Source organism: Hyperolius riggenbachi, chromosome 4 (assembly GCF_040937935.1).
Source record: "Hyperolius riggenbachi isolate aHypRig1 chromosome 4, aHypRig1.pri, whole genome shotgun sequence".
Classification (NCBI taxonomy): Eukaryota; Metazoa; Chordata; class Amphibia; order Anura; family Hyperoliidae; genus Hyperolius; species Hyperolius riggenbachi.
The window spans coordinates 298,318,639-298,335,901 of NC_090649.1; the positions used below are offsets into that span (position 1 = coordinate 298,318,639).

At 41.0% G+C, this 17,263-nt stretch overlaps 1 protein-coding gene across 12 annotated transcripts in view; it reads left to right on the forward strand.

Annotated features, from left to right (window-relative positions):
• The window catches only part of LAMA2 (laminin subunit alpha 2), a 1,150,433-nt gene that overhangs the window by 626,627 nt on the left and 506,543 nt on the right, over positions 1-17,263 (forward strand). For all 12 annotated transcript variants that reach the window (XM_068231524.1, XM_068231529.1, XM_068231525.1 and 9 more), the window contains 2 exons: positions 7,596-7,807; positions 15,897-16,003. In XM_068231524.1, coding sequence (XP_068087625.1) covers positions 7,596-7,807; positions 15,897-16,003 — 319 coding nt within the window. The remainder of the gene's footprint in view (positions 1-7,595; positions 7,808-15,896; positions 16,004-17,263) is intronic.

Sequence of the window (17,263 nt, forward strand, 5' to 3'; positions counted from 1 at the left end):
TGGGGCTTTCTATGAGGTCTTTTTGCACATTTAGCATCCTTGGCACAGTCCAGTGAGTCTTAACTGGATTGACATTTTTAGACTGTAGAGGTGTGGCCACATGATACTAATATATGGCCATCGGTCACATTTCCTCAGTTCCAAGACATTTCTTTTGTGCTGACATCTTCCGCAGAGCTTTACAGAGAACTATCTGACTTTCAAAGGAGCTCACAATCTAATCCATACCATAGTCATATGTCCATCATGGTCTAGGGTCAATTTAGGGGAAAGCCAATTGACTTATCTGTATGTTTTTAGGATGTAGGAGGAAACCAGTGTGCATTAATTTATGCTAGCGTCAAACAGTTCTTAAAGTGAACCTCCGGACTAAAAATCTACTCAGCATAACTAAAATGCTTGGTGTCTCTTTAACAGTATCACAGCATCAGAACTTTGTTTTTCTTACCAAAGCATCATTCTTAGCTGCATTTTTAGCTAAGCTCCACCCATCAAAGAAAAAAAACCCGGGTTTTTTTTCCCTGATGCTGTGCAGAGCATGATGTGATTTCGTATGTTGTTATTCACGTTGCCTAGCAACTGTGAGAGGTGCTCAGGACACAGGACAGTTGGAACTGTGTCTCATGCTCCCTGTCACCTCCTTTCAACTAAAAAGATGGCTGCCATCATGAAATCAAACATTTGCCTGTTCTTTTAAAACAGTGTGGGTAAGAGATTATATTACCTATCTATTTTAATTAACGTAACTAATGTAACTTAATGACGGTATGTTTGTTTAGGCTGGAGTTCCTCTTTAAGTATTAGTTGCACACAATACACAAGGCTTAGTGTTACTGTGTAAGAGTTTTTGAGCAGTGCTTTGATGAGGCTGGCTTGCAGTACATACTTGTCTAGTAAATATTGCCAGAAATATATGGAATCTGCCAGTTTGATAAAAGTTCTCTCTTGCCAGTCAAGTGTGACAAAGTGCGAGATATTTCAGGGAGTTAATTAGGAACGTAGCTTCAGGCATTATGTTTCAGAGCCTACTGTAGTTTATAACCCATGCAGCATTAATATTCTCACTCTCCGAAGCTGTAGCTGCTGCATTACAAGCCATTTTACAGTTATGCTACATAGACAGCAGCAGTGGTTGGAATAAAAATCTGCTTCTTATTGTATATTTATACAAGCAAATGCGCTTGTCTCTGGGTGCTGAAACAAAGCATACAGAATAATAAAACTGTTTCTATTTATTTGTATTGGTGTAATCCAGTTTTATATAACAATGTGCTATATAGCTTAATTCCGTTCTACACATTATTCTAGTTTCTCTACTCTGGGTGTCTACCTAGCCGATTAAGTAGAATGTCAGGACGCTCAGACTTTCCTTAAGGATTCTGAGACTAGAGTTCATCCAAAAAGAATTCTGAATTCAACCTCACTGACAACGTTTGAGAAGTCATCCTATTAAAACAGGGGTGAAATTCTTGACAATCAGACACATTTCCTAAAAATAATTTTTTAAGTGTTCTTTTTGTGGCACTCCACCAAACGAGTCTCAAACAAAAATGTATGACAGATACAGCAGTGTATTACTCTGGGCAAACAATTAATACAAATAATAAGTAAAAATTCCTGTACCAAGAAAGTACAATTATATTCACTTTCCTGGATGTAAACAGCCTGCTAGCGACACGCTGCATGTCGCTAACACGGCGTTTTTTTTTGGGGGGGGGGCAGCAGAGTGCAGAGGGGGCCTGGGGGGGCACAGTATAGTAACAGAGGCTGGTGATAGTATGCACAACCAGCCTCTGTGTCCTAATAGCATTCTTAAAACCCACCTCGGGTTCTCTTTAATACAGACACCATAGCATTACTCCATTCTGCTGTGGACTGATATTATACAAGGATTTGCTTATAGATTCATAATAAACCAAAGTCTTTTTTTATACCTCTCTTGTGCTGTAATTTAAATGATGCTGGAAGTGAAGTAAACGTCCAACATTCGGCTTTAAAGGGACTCCGAGCAGTGCGGAAACTATGGAAAGATGCATATCATTTTAAAGCTCTCTTTCTCTTTCCAATGATATATAAACCGCCACCCTACGCCTTTTAGTTTTCGCTATTTTCGCGATTGAAATTGCCGTGGCCGCGATTTCAATCCCGAAAATAGAGAAAACTAAAAGGCGTAGGGCGACGATTTAGGTGTCGCCAGAAAGAGAGCTTTAAAATGATATCCATCTTTCCATAGTTACACTGTATTACACAGGGCGACTTTTTCTGCTGAATGGAGCTGCTGACACCGGGGAAAGTGTCGCCCTGTGTAATACAATGTAACTATGGAAAGATGGATATCATTTTAAAGCTCTCTTTCTCCTCTTTCTGGCGATCCCTAAATCGTCACCCTACGCCTTTTAGTTTTCTCGATTTTCGCGATTGAAATCGCGGCCGCGGCAATTTCAATCGCGAAAATAGCGAAAACTAAAAGGCGTAGGGTGGCGGTTTATATATAATTAGAAAGAGGAGAATGAGAGCTTTAAAATGATATGCATCTTTCCATAGTTTCTGCACTGCTCGGAGTCCCTTTAAGGGTAGGAACACACTAGGCAGAATTGCATATGCGTTTTCCTCTATGTGCTATGGAAAACGCATATGCGATTCTGCCTAGTGTGTTCCTACCCTCACTCCTGCATCATCTTCTGCTTTGAATTGCTGCATTTCTATTGTGGAGTGCCCTTAAGTTAAAGGGCATACTGTAAAATTAAAATTTGCGTAAATACAGATAGGCGGCATATATTAGTGGCAATCTTTGCCTTTTATAGTTAGGTTCTGCAATATTCCACCAAGCAGGGTTGTAACTAGACTTAATAGGCCCCTCCTGCAAAAATAATAGCTTGTGGTCCCCTTTGTCCCCATGCAGGTCACATGATCAGGAGCCAGTGATTGGCAGCAGAAAGTGTTCTGTTGTGAAGCTGTGTTTAATAGCAGGAAAAAATGACACATGTACATGCACATGGTTTTTGTGAGCAGATGGGGAGTTTTTCTTGCTAATTGGCTGCACTTGTGGTCGGGGAGAGGGAGGAGGAGGAGCCCTCAAAACCTCTGGGCCCCTCTGTGATGGCAGGGATCGCAGGGGTGATTGTTACGCCCATGCCACCAAGGCTTATTCACAAGCTATCCGTCAGTGGCGAGGAGCCATCAGCAGCAACACTGCTCAGCACAGCCCACAATGCCACAAAGAAGTCATGTGGACAGGTATTTTCTTCAGCAACTTATTCTTCCTGTAGACACCCAGTAAATTATTGTGAAATCCATGCTTTTAAAAGACCACTCTACAGGGCCACAGAATATGTTGGCACTTTATCAATCAATAATAATAATTAGGTTTAATGATAAAAATAGATTTTGAAAGTTTTTTTGTTTTGTGTCAGGGAAATAATAAGAATGTCAAATGAAATTTAATATTTGTTTAGAGCTCCACCTGCTGTTTTCACTAATAAGCTCAGGTTATTATTTCAGGGAAATATTAAAGAGAACCCGAGGTGGGTTTGAAGAATATTATCTGCATACAGAGGGTGGATCTGCCTATACAGCCCAGCCTCTGTTGCTATCCCAAACCCCCCTAAGGTCCCCTGCACTCTGCAATCCCTCATAAATCACAGCCACACTGCTGAAAAACAGCTTGTCAGAGCTGGCTGTGTTTATCTCTATAGTGTCAGTCTGCTGCTCTCCCTGCCTCCTGCAGAACACCAGTCCCCGCCTGTATCCCTTCCCTCCCTGCTGATTGGAGGGAAGGGACGGGGCAGGGACCGGAGCTATGCAGGAGGCGGGGGAGCAGCTGAGACTTACACTACAGATGTAAACACAGCCTCACAGCATGGCTGTGATTTATGAGGGATTGCAGAGTGCAGGGGGACCTTAGTGGGGTTTGGGATAGCAACAGAGGCTGGGCTGTATAGGCAGATTCAGCCTCTGTATGCAGATAACATTCTTTAAACACACCTCGGGTTCTCTTTAAGACTCACAAATGAAATATAGTATTTGTTTAGAGCTGTTTTGAGTAATAAGCTTTTTAAGTTCCATAAAGTTAGAAACATTAGCTCCATAGAGAAAGACTCACAAGGCGACAATGAAAATCTATTTTTACTCACCTGGGGCTTCTTCCAAGCCCTAGCAGTCATTTCAGTCCCTGGCTGCAGCCCTGGTCCTCCTTGGTGTCCCCTTGGCCCCTCATTAAAGAGAATCTGTACTCTAAAGTTCTTACAACCAAAAGCATACAATTCTATTCATTATGTTCTCCCGGGCCCCTCTGTGCTGTTTCTGCCACTCCCTGCTGCGATCCTGGCTTTTAATTGCCAGTTTTAGGCAGTGTTTACAAACAAAAGACATGGCTTCTAACCAGCATGTCATAGGCTGAGAGGAGCTCAGTCTGTGACTCACACAGAGCCTGCAGGGGGTGTGGAGAGGGTACCACAATGGTCTGAGCCATGCTTATGCGCTTTGAGTCCAGCGGGAGGAAAGTGCTTTACAAATGTTATTTGTTGTTGTTGTTGTTGTATTTGTTGTGTATAGCTTCTATCCTATCACAAGAAGAGCAGCACATTCCTGCCTGAGTGCCTGAGCCCAACAAAGCCACTGTGAGATAATACAGCCACTATGCAACTAAGAAAGGCTGCAGTAAGACAGACCACTTTAGAACAGGTACAGGGACTTATAGGATAGAAGAAATAAGGCTGAACATTTTGTTACAGAGTCTCTTTAAGACCGGTGACCTGCAGGTGGGTTGGCATTTCTGCATCTGCACAGACACTCGTGCCCGCACATCTATGTCATCTGGCGTGTAATGCGACTGCACGTTAGTAACGTTACTACTGCACAGGCGCAGTGCACGTCAGATTATGTGGATGCATGGGCACTCGCAAAAGCGCCGACCTGCCTGTAGGTCACCGGTCTTAACGAGCGATCAGCAGTACACCGAGGAGGACCGGAGCTGCGGCGAGGGACTGAAGTGGCTGCTAGTGGCTGGAAGAAGCCCCAGGTGAGTAAAAATAGATTTTCATCATAGCTTTGTGAGTCCTTTAAGGATATCATTCTCTGGTGATTTTACCTTTGTATTGAATGACTTCTACTGCAGAAATTGTAAACCAACCCTAGAGAGCCATATTTACTAAATGCCAGTAAAATTGCCACTGGTATTTACGGAACTTTCTTAGAACATGTTGTTGCCCATATAGCATAACTCACATTACTTGGGTATTAGGCAACGCATGCCATGCTAGAATTATGCATATTGGAAACATGAAAATTGGATGCTGTGACCGGGCGGAAGTTAGGCACCCATTGACATACTGGTAATGTGGCGAAATGTGGGCACCCGGGCTGCTTAATAAAATATAGGGCACTGGGGCCACCTGCATTGCAAAATACAGCTACAAATGGTGGCTACAAAATTAGCATTTTTTTTGTCTGCACATTGGTGGCAGGTGGTTAAGGTTATGTGTGAGAGAGAGGTTAAGCTTAGCTGGGGGGAGAGGTTGGTTAACATTTGGGTGGGGGGTTTAAGGTTAGGCAACCAGGGGGAGTGGTTAAGTGTAGGCATTGGTAAAGGGAAAGTTCAGTCTGAGAATAGAATTAGGTTAATTTCAACCAAAAACAGAAACCCAGGAACCAGCACCACTCAAAAGTCATATCACTTCTATATTGATTTTTATTTAACAATGATCACTCGCTATGCAGGTATTAATGCACAAAATATACAATCCAACAGATTAAAATCAATTAAAAGACCCCATAAAATTCCATGCCATTCACTTCTGTTACAAAGTAATATATTATTACATATCTGATAATATATTGTCAACAACACTGGGGGCTCAAGCAAGTGCCCCCAGGTCATATAAACCCGGGTTCAGTATATCTCTTTATATATGTAGTGCAACTGCTGAAAGAGTTATATATTCGTGCAAGAAATCATTCACATCAATATTACAAACAAAACAATTTACTTAAACTCATAATATTATAATCAAGTGCCTAATAGCTGTACAAAAAAACATCTTACTGACCAAGTTGCATATATCAGATGAGGTAGTATAGGAAGCAGTGAAGCCGCCCATAAGTAAACTGCATAGAAAAAGGGGTATACGTAGCCCAGAGATAGTCAATGGTTAAGGCAACAGGAGAGGCAGTGGGGTCAGTTGATCCCCTCAGACTGACCCCACTAGTTCCGTGGGCGTCACCCCGCTTTTTCAAGGAGAAAAGAAATTTTTGAAGATTGGTCATATAGGTTATTTATCCATTGCATGATAACTAGTAGGGATGGTTGGAAAGGTCGATTTCCAATTTTGCAGAAATTCCGATTTCCGCCAATGCTGATTAGCGATTCCACGGATTTCCGATCGTTTTCCGATTTCTGAGTTTGAGTTTACGATTTCCAAGTAGTTTTTTTTTTTTTGGGGGGGGGGGGTAATTTTTTGCATTCTCTGATTGGCCAAGTACTTCCTAGTTGACTCTGCATTCTCTGATTGGTCCACTGCTTCTGAGTTGTGGTAATGCAGTATTTCTACAGAAATCCGATTTCCGAGTTCCATTTTCCGATTTCCGAGTTCCAATCGGAAATTCGGAAATTTCTATTAGGGAAGGTCTAGTAATCTTGGAAGAATTGTTCACATTACTTTGCAAAGGATCAATTTTTCAGTGACAGCAAAATAAATTAATAATTTACTAGCACCATCTACAATCTTCCCTTGTGTGGTGAGCATAGTAGATTCTTTTATGTTAGTAGTACTAGGTGCTTGCTACTGCTGAGGTGCAAAGCCCAGGGAGTGTTCATGCTTCACTAGGAAAACTTGCAAAATTGACTGTGTTTCCCAAGGCCTGCTTCAGACTGTGGATTGGTGGCAGTGGTGCGATGTGGCCTAGAGGGATTACCACGTTAGCATGCGCCTTCTGGCCGAGATCCAAACAGGAAGTGACGCTCGTTTGCGGTCACTTCCTGTTTCAGAAATACGGAAGTCCTGCTTCAGTTGAGGAGGGCACAGATGAGTGGTGAGAACAATGCCCTAAAAATCAGCCAGCACTTGGCCATGTCGAATTGGCAGACAGATCACTCTCTGATGCACTGAGAGAGATGGGACAGCTGTACAAACTGAGTTTAATCTAGCATGTATACAGGGCTTAGGGTGCATATACACATCCAATTTTGAATGGCCAATCTTACCACCTCTAGACAGTATGAGAGCAGACCTACGCAATTTGTTCATAGTATTCACAATCTGTTGGCCCTTATTCTACATGGAACTAGTAAAATTGGCTAATCATTTGCCAATTAAAACTGGATGTGTGTACCAGGCTTTAAGTTGAGAGCTGTGCCACAGCTAAGATGGTTGCAATAAACTTTCAAAAGAAATATGCAGTAAAATCAACAAATGCTTACATTAGTACATTTTGTTACTTTACTTTCTCCTAAGCAATGATATTGTGTGGTGCAAACAATACCACTAGGAATAGCATTAGATTGGTTACAAACATACTTTACAGTGACTCTAAAACTTTGAACAATCTTCAGTAAAAACACAAAGCAATTAAAGTTATCTTTCTGTTTCTTATTTCAGTTGTGCTGAGGGGTACTTCGGGCAGCCATCAGTGCCAGGTGGATCATGCAAACGTTGCCCATGTAATGACAATCTCGACCTCTCAACCCCTGGCTGCTGTGACAGTGAGACAGGAGCTTGTCGTATATGTAAGCCTGGCATGACTGGGGAATATTGTGATAAATGTGCAGATGGATATTTTGGCGATGCTCTCGGGGCAAGGAGCTGTCAACGTGAGTATCTATTCTCTATCAAATGGATCTAAAATCATGAGCATGTAAAACAACTATAAAATGGCATAAACCCATCTCTGTTTCAACTGCTCTTTACTTTGTTTTTATTACAGTTTTCTTCCTAAGCTACTTTGCAATTGATGAGATAATTATAATTAAAGCATGTTTGCCTAAAGGAGCAATCAAGACACGGGAAAAAAATGAAATGGGATTTAGACAGTCTGACAAGCTGTGTTTTGTATGCTGCAGTTCCCTTCTATGGATTGAAGGAAGAAAGCAAATTGCGGGGCAAATTACATTGAAGCCAATGGCACTAACTTTAGCAGTTAATAGCAAAGCTAGGTATGTTAAGGAGAAATGGGTGTGTAGGGTGATGAGAGGGCACCCTGGAGGCTGGAGAGAAAAAGCACAGAGACAATGGGAGCCCCAGTGGTAAAGTAAGTTACAACAATGAGTAAGGGGGTAGAATAGATTGTAGAATAGGCTGTGGTACTCACAAAGGAAGGTTGCGGATGGACAACCGACTGCTGAAGGCAGGTGGAGACACACAAACCTGACTTCACCCGGGTGCCCAGATGAACTGAAAGCCGTCGCACTCTTGGTAAAAATTTCCTAACCAAATAGAACACTCCTCCCAAAAGAGGTTGGGTAAAACAAGGGGGGAAGGAGGCACCTAAGGTATGATAAAACTGCAATAAAAACAGCTAAAATGGAAAAGGTGAGGTGGCTTACCTCAATAAAGACAGATTCCTATAATAAATAATAATGAACTTTAATATGCACTTTGCAATGCACTTCATGGGTCCTTGCCCACTTCCTCAGGCTGAATACAGTGCCTAAGAATCAACAAATATAAGGCACTCAGTGCTCAAGCACTACACATTTGTACATAGACACAGAGTTAGTATACAAAAAATGCATTAGAAGAATTTAAAAGAGCTAAATAGGAAATGCAAATAGGGCATGTCAATAAATATAGAACATATAAAAATATGTATAAAAAATATATATAAAGAACATATATCAGAACATGAATATAGAATCGTACTTAAAAGTTTTTATGAATACAGCAAAAGTATTATTTGCAGCACACATTTCTAAATTAAAAAATACTGGCACTAGGCATGCCAGGCATGTTAAGGAGAAGAGTGGGAACAAGGGGACATTTTTCTTTAAAGAAAAAAAAATATCTTTTAGTTTTTGAGAAAATCAATTTTAAAGTTACAATAGGAAAAATGTTTTTAAATGCGGTTAAAGGACAGACAATGTATGTACCCATCTGTATTGAAAATGTACATATATCCTCAGAAGCAACAGCACTGGCAAAAACCAAAATTATGACAAAAACTGTGCAATTTGGGTGCTGGCAATAGACACAGCCTGAATTACAAGCCCAAATAAGTAGTTAGGTTGTCAATGTAGGAACTAATTAGAACAAGGGCAGGATTATAGCCAGATATGGGTGAGCAATCTTTCAGCTTCACCCTGCTCCCAAATTCGCCCACATCATTTTTATCTGTGCTCACTGTATTTGAATTAAAAATCATAAATTAAAAAGGATGTGGGGTCCCACTTCCAAGCCTCTTTAACCCCTTATCACCTATGCATGTTGGTATTGCCAGAATGCAGACCCCAAAACCATGTGGGGCTTCCCACCCAGAGCTATACCAACCCGCATGGTCCAGGAAAATAGGGACTCTGGAAGAGAGCGGCAGCAAAGCCTCCCCCTCTCTCCCAAAGCTATCGTCCATACCATGGACAACCATGGACAACTCCGTCCTCCAGAGTATAGCTCAGGGCGCAGAGACTGATGCTCTGACCTTAAGAACCAGAGCCTTTCTTTAATATTTACTGTGTGATTGCATTAGAGAGCTGACTTTAGCTGTGACAGAGGTGTGATCACATTGAAAGCGCACAGAGCCTAGTTGCTGAAATCTAAGTCCTGGCAAAGAGTAGAGGCTGCAAACAGGAAGCATATTTCAACAGTATACATTGGGAAGAGGTTAATTAAAAAGTACTTACCTAAAGTCTAGCAGCTAGGCCACAGTCTCTATAGTGAAGCCACCCGCAAAGATTTGCTTCCTTGGATAGATAAAGTAATAAAAATGGAGAAAAATAGACAAAACAACTACTAAAGCACTATACTAAATGAAAAGCAAAAAAGTAAATAATAAATAAGTCCCCATTAAAAGTCTAGCAGCTAGGCCAAAACCTCTCTATAAGCAGTATGGTCCAATTTCTGTGAAGCTTTGGCCTCACATTTGACTCAAGATTAGAATAATTTGGTATACAGAGTTGATGGCCAATAACTGTAAGGTGCCCAGGCCTGTAGCTGCATAACAAGACCAAATCAGCACCCTTCTAACACTGTGCTTGATAGCTGCTGAGGCATTTTGGCATTGGTATACTGTTTGTTTTTTTATGCCAAACATAGCACTGGGCATTATGACCAAACATCAGGTCCCATTTGTCCAAAGGACTTTGTTCCTAAATTATAGTGGTTTGTTCAGATCTAAGTTTGCAATTCAAAACCATGCTACTATGTTACCTAAAGAAGACGCAGGCAATAACTGTCAACTGCATTGTATTTGGTGATCCAATAAAGATTTTATACATTTTTTATAGTCCTTCATTAAAACCTGGGGCCCACTACAGATCGCCAAGCAATGTAGCAAATGCATTATTTCTAGCATTTGCTACACCCATTACCGGTACGATTTGTACAGCAATTGCAAGCGCTGTACAATCTACTGCCAGCATTTGTACAGCACTTCTGATTTATGTTTTTTTTCTAAATTATTTTGTTTCCTGTGTAAATAAAGTTTAAAATATGTATCAGGTTTCCTGAGGCTTATTTCCACCTGCTTCGGGCATTTAGCCCCACCCCATAACACAAAAGGTCATAGATGCTGCTCTATTTCTAAACAAGAAGCGCTGATCACCTCTTATAGTAGGGTCAGGGCTATGCACCAGAAGTCAGACCTTGGGAGACCCGGCAAGTATTTAAAACTTTATTTAAACAGCAAACTTCCCCACAAAGTTTTTGCAAAATTGCATTTGAAAAGTGGTTCAAAGGCTATTTAGTAGTGCTCCTATCTTTTGCATTGCAGCCCAATAGCTCCAAAGATCGTGCAGTACCTACAACTACCATTTGCAGGTCCGGTTCTAGCTACTATGGGGCCCCCAGGGAAAAAAGTAGCTTGGGGCCCCACTGGCAACCCCCCAGAAAATCCACCTCAAGGTCCCCAAAGATGGCTGCTAGGCTCCATCCTACCCCACCTATCGCACAATGTCATCAGGTGTCCATTATATGTCCCCTCAAAAGCATTGTTGAGATCCCCCTTATTTCCCTCCTCCTTTCTCCCACAAATGTAGAGTGTACACACAGCAGAGTCTTACCTGATCCAGGCAGGACACAGGAGGCAGCAATCACACTCTTGGCTTCAGAGTTTGGCTGCGTTTTACCCTGGCAACAGAGCCACTGCAAATTAGCCCCATACCCATGGGTCACTATAGCTGGAGGGGGAGGAGGAGGCTATGTGAGGGGCCCCTGGAAGCTCCGGGGCCCTGGGGCAGTTACCCCCTTTGCCTCTATGGAAGCACCAGCCCTGGCCATTTGGCCAAATTGAATCTCAGGTGTGAGTTCACCATTATTTACTTGCATCAGCATAGCAATTTTTGGGATCATCAGCAATCCCAAAGCACAGCTGAATGCATTTTAGTGAGCCCCAGGCCTTAGAGAAAAGTGGCTACTGCCTTTGTTCCTTTCTCTTCAATTTTGGGCACTTAAACAATATTTAACAGTTTAATATTTTTACAACTGATTTTTCTACATCAATGTTTGACCTTCGTACAAATGATTTAAAACTTGCAGAAAACTTTACATTTTATTTCCTGTAATCATAGCAACAATATTATAGCCTCTAAAACTCTCACCTTTCTATGTGTGTAAATATTTGCTGAAAGCAAGAACTAAAACTGTATTTCCCTCATTTGCCACCATTCAGATTAGGGAGGTGAGCCCATATTCTACTGCTCATTAAAACTGCACATATAAAAGGAAAACGTTGTTACTCTATGTAACTATGTTTCCTTTTATATTTTGTAACCTGGCACTGATTGGGTTTTTACAGCAGAATAATACTACCATTTCGTTTTTCCAGTCACTGTAATGGCCTGTCATTTTATGCTCAACAAAAGTCCCTAATATGCATACTAAATTATTACACTTTCTACGGTTGCCTGAGATAGGATCACAATTTTTCTGTCAAAAGTGGAATATCCCTTTAAAACCTAATTGTATATGCTGTACCGTTGCATTAATCTCTCAACTGTACATTCGTGCCTTTTAGACTTGCTTTTTTTACAGCCATAACACTGTAATCATGTAATGCTATACTTTTCATCATTGAATATTTGAACAGAAGAGAAATAGATGGTTGCATTTTTCTATTTCAGTGGAGTTTTTTTAATGAAAATTTTTAACACAATGACAACTAATGTGTCAAATGTTTCTTTTGTACTATGTAACAATAGCTGATATTATAATATATACCTTGAAAAGTACAATGCTAGATTTTCACTGATCAATTTAAGCGTTTCTAACAGTCTCAACAATTGTAAGCTTTCTATTACTTGGTCACTGTAAAATTACAGATTTCTGTAAGAACTATTTGAAAGAGTTCTTTTAAGGGAGCATACAAAATAATAGATAATGACAGCTGTGCAAAAGAAGGAAGGGGGGGGGGGGGGAGAAAAAGAAGAAACAGGCGTATACAGTAAGACAGCCATTTGTGGCTTACTTCAAAAGTTAAAAAAGCAACAAACAATACGAAAAAAAAATACTGAAGGTACTATGTTATCATTAGGAGTTCCAAATAATACAATAAAAGGTGTTCAAAATAAAACAAATTGAAGTTAATGCGATGAAATTTCAAAATGCAAAAATAGTTACTAAAATAGAAAAAACTTCCCCCAAACTTTTAAATGTTACAGAAAAATGAAAAAGCTAGCTCTGAGCTATTGAGGTCTGCTAACAAGTGACAAAGACAAACAAAAGGCATGTGTAACGATTGTGGAATTAGCTCCGTGGTCAGCACGCAACATGTGCGCAGACACTGCGGAAACCCTCCACAAGCGTTTGGATAAGGGAACCCAGCTTTGGTGCAAATGCACCTACAGAGAGGAATTCCAACTGGCAGATGGAGCTGTGGAGTACAGAGGAACTTGGTCTCTGTACTACCACAGATGCCATTGCCAGATGGCGATTGTACGAAGTGAAGCAAAACAGGGCAAGATAGCCACTCGAGAGAGAGTGAGCACAGAGACAAAATGTATGTACTGTATGTCCACCAATCTAGTCGCCACCCAGCGACGGTTGAGATACAACAGCGAAGACCAAAGCGAGAAAGCAATCGCCAGAATGGCGATCGCTAGCAGAGACACAAGACGAAGCAAAGACAGAACATAGAATGAATAAAGACAGAACCAATTAGCAAACTGCAATCCAACACGAAGGAACGGACAGGACTAGCTAAACGTGGTCACGACACGTTAAGCGAAATAGCGACAAAGCGCGTTCACCGCACGGTCACTGCACGTTAAGCGCAACAGTGACAAAATGTACCAACCCTGACTAACAAATGAAACACGGAAAAATGAAAGTAAACAGAGAACGCAAACGCTTGCTAATCGGTTGCCTCACCCGGACAACAGCAAGCGTTCGTTCCAGACAAGACAGACAGAAGGAGTAACTAGTAGCAACCGCAGCTCTGGCTTACACTCCAAGACAGAGTACAGAAGGATCCACCGCCTCTACCGCTAGGGCAAATGCAATCCAAACAGACAGACAGAAAGGGTAACCAGTAGCAACCACTGCTCTGGCTTACACTCTAAGACAGAGTACAGAAGTATCCACCGCCTCTACCGCTAGGGCAAATGCAATCCAAACAGACAGACAAAACTAGGCAATACAGATAATAAGCAACCTGACTGTGCTAGAAGGAATGCTAGTGCACTCCCAAGGATAACTACTCTAAGACAATATTAGCAAACTATAGCAGAGGGCTGAAACTCAAGGTAAGTCTAGCAGAACCAAACCTTTATGACCAGCGGGGAATTCTGGGAGGAAATAGCATTTATACTGCAAGCCTTCAAAGGAAGCAGATAAGCAATTTGCATGACAAGTGGATGCAAATCCCTCACCAGAACAGCAAGTCTGAAACTTGCAGAATGAAAACAGGTCTCCTTTCCAGGGACCTGCAGCATGCAGACCTGAAAAATGGTCAAAAAGCTGCCTGCCTGTGCAGACAGCAGAGCAGATCATTACAGCATGTTTGTTAAATACATTATTTTGGTTCTTCTGTTAGTCAAACAAAACAAACAAACACAGAACATTTATATTGCGCTTTTCTCCTGGCGGACTCAAAGCGCCAGAGCTGCAGCCACAAGGACGCGCTCTATAGGCAGTAGCAGTGTTAGGGAGTCTTTCCCAAGGTCTCCTACTGAATAGGTGCTGGTTTACTGAACAGGCAGAGCCGAGATTCAACCCCTGGCCTCCCACGTCAGAGGCAGAGCCCTTAACCATTACACTATCCAGCCACTGTCTGACCATACAATCGACGTAATTACAAATCAGCCTCACTAGTTTACTGCCAACAGCATTCAAAAGCTCTTAGAAATAGCAAGCAAAGTGAGTGCCATTATATTTTGAGCAATAGGACTAATTCTGTGAGGATAATAAAAGTAAAGTTTGGTTCTAGTCTTGAAGACTAAACACATCATTGCTGCATAATTTAGACTAGTCCATAAAAGTAAAGGCTCTGGCTGTACTAGTAAATTCAATGTTGTCACCTGTCTAAAAGCAATTGTTTAAAAAAAAAATCTATTTCTTCCAATGGGCCTTTACTGCTCATGAATGGATATTTGTATCACTATTGAAGGAAACCTATAGTGTCTTTTTGTACTTTTTACAATTATTAAAGCTATAGTCATCTTTACAGTTTGTATTCAGAAGCTTTTTTCTTCAATTTCATATTCTTGTAATTTATTAAAAGTGACTTTGGTTATAGTGGTACACCACTAAGGATATATTTGTTACTTAGTTCTCCCAATATTCTTGACTTCTAGTAAATTGTATTACCGAGAACAAAGTAAAATTCTGATCTAGAACCACTAGGATCTTATGCAGTGAATTAAATGGAACATAACATCTCTAGTAAAAACATTGCAAGGTGCAGTGCTTCCTGTATATGGTCCAGAGAATGTAATAGCCATGCTACATCACTTCAAGAGAGTGAGGGGACCATGCAAATAATTCCTCTCTGCCTTTGTGCACAGAGAAAGTATGCAAACTCAAAGCTGCTGGATAATGACTACCATAATTACACAATTTGCATCAATGTAAATACTACTGTTTCCAGTCACCATCACATGCAATTACCTTCTGTTTTAAGAAGGCATTACTTTTCTCTGCAATTGGTTTTTATGTTGATTTAATTTCTCTACTCACTCTTGGTCACCATAAGATCACTAGATGATACTGTAGAGTTGTGGACATGCACAAGCAAGTCACAGATGATAGGCAAGTCCCTCAGTAATCAGGCAGTAACTCACACAGTAAGCATGGGTCTCATTAGTAGATACAGCTTGTAGTCTTTAGGCCCATACATTGACTGGTGCTTTTGAGGTAATCCACACAGGCCCAGAGTAGTGTGCAGATAGCAAACAGGCTACAAGTGGCTGCTAGCCCACCTACCAACATGGGTTTTCCACTGATGTATGACACATGCAGCCCGCTTACTTTCCACTATAGCCGGATACAGAATACTACAAGGTCCAAAAAACAGGTTAATTATAAATGAACTTCTATTATATCTGGGTATGCCTGGGGTATACCAGGCGTTACTCACATATATTTATAACAATGCTTGGCTTGGACCCAGACATTTTGTTTACTATACTATATATATATTATATTCTGTATACCTATATTTATAATACTTTTTGAGAGAGTGTATAATCATTAAATAACACAATGTTAAACGCATACAAATAACTGTAGAATAATTTATACTCTGTTATGTTGCAGCCTGCAAATGTAATGTTAATGGGTCAATAGCCACAACTTGCAACCTTCAGACAGGACAGTGTGAGTGCAGAAACAATGTGATTGGACGTCAATGTGATGAGTGCTTGGTAAGTTCCTGTTTCTGACATTGTTTTGTAAAATGTGCTCATTTGTTGTCTGCATAACATAAATCCATATTACCTGACTTAAAGGACTGCCCAGTAGTTCTACTGTTTATCAAATAGGTTTATGCTCCATAAGTAAATATATAAATAAACACTGTCATGGAACTAATATTTTTTACATGCTTCAGATATAATGGAATCTTATGCAAAAAATCGATTCAAAGGAAAGTAAACCTGACATGACACAGACCTGTCAGTCATAGCTTCTGTAGTAATTGAACGATAAATGTAACAAGTCTGAATATTTGATCTGCATGCCCATACAACTAATAAGTGTTAAACAACTCATTTTGTACTTACGTTCAGGCCCATTTCTACGGGTGTGTAAACCGCACAATCACCCGGGGCGCCAGATTAAGCAGCAGGAGGGTGGATGCAGCGGTGGGGGGGCACCTACCTAGCTAACTTATACTGGGGGCACCTACCTAGCTAACCTATACGAAGGCACCTAATTATCTAACCTATACTGGTGGCAACAACTATACAGGCTACCCTATACTGGAGGCACCTACCTAGCTAACCTGTACTGGGGCAACTATGCCTGGCTATCTATACTGGGGTGGACCTATAGCTGGCTAACGATACTGGGGGCAACTAGACCTGGCTAACCTATACTTCAGGCACCTATACGTGGCTCCACGGGGGGAGGGGGAATTTTACACCCTCGCCCTGGGTGCAATTTAGCCTAGAAAACTGCCCTAATTAAGTTTTATGTTAAAAACTACTGTTTCATTTCAGTAAACAGCCAGCTATACAGTAACTTTCTAATTGTGTTAATACTTCATACTAAGCTTGCCTCAAACTGTGACAATGGTTGTTTGGTGCACAAGACTTCCAAGATTATTTATCACTCTTTGTTTGTGATATTGGATTACACCTTACCCAGAAGTATGAACAAAGCCAGCTATAACATTGTTTATCTTTAGTAATATTAAATTGACCTTTTAATATACACTGAAGGAAACTCATCAATGGCCAGTGTGGAGATTTTTGAACTTTCTAATAGAGTGGCACACAAAAATCAACACATTTGCCTCCCACAAGTGTGAGTATATAGGCATCTTGCAGCCGGCCAGGCCCTGTGTGCCTGTACTTGATCTGTGCTGTGTGTTTCCTTCCCAGGTTTATTGCAGGTTTATTGTGTCCTTCCCACGTATTTCATCTGTGCAGTCTCCTTAGCCCAAAGCATGAAGTGGTTAACAT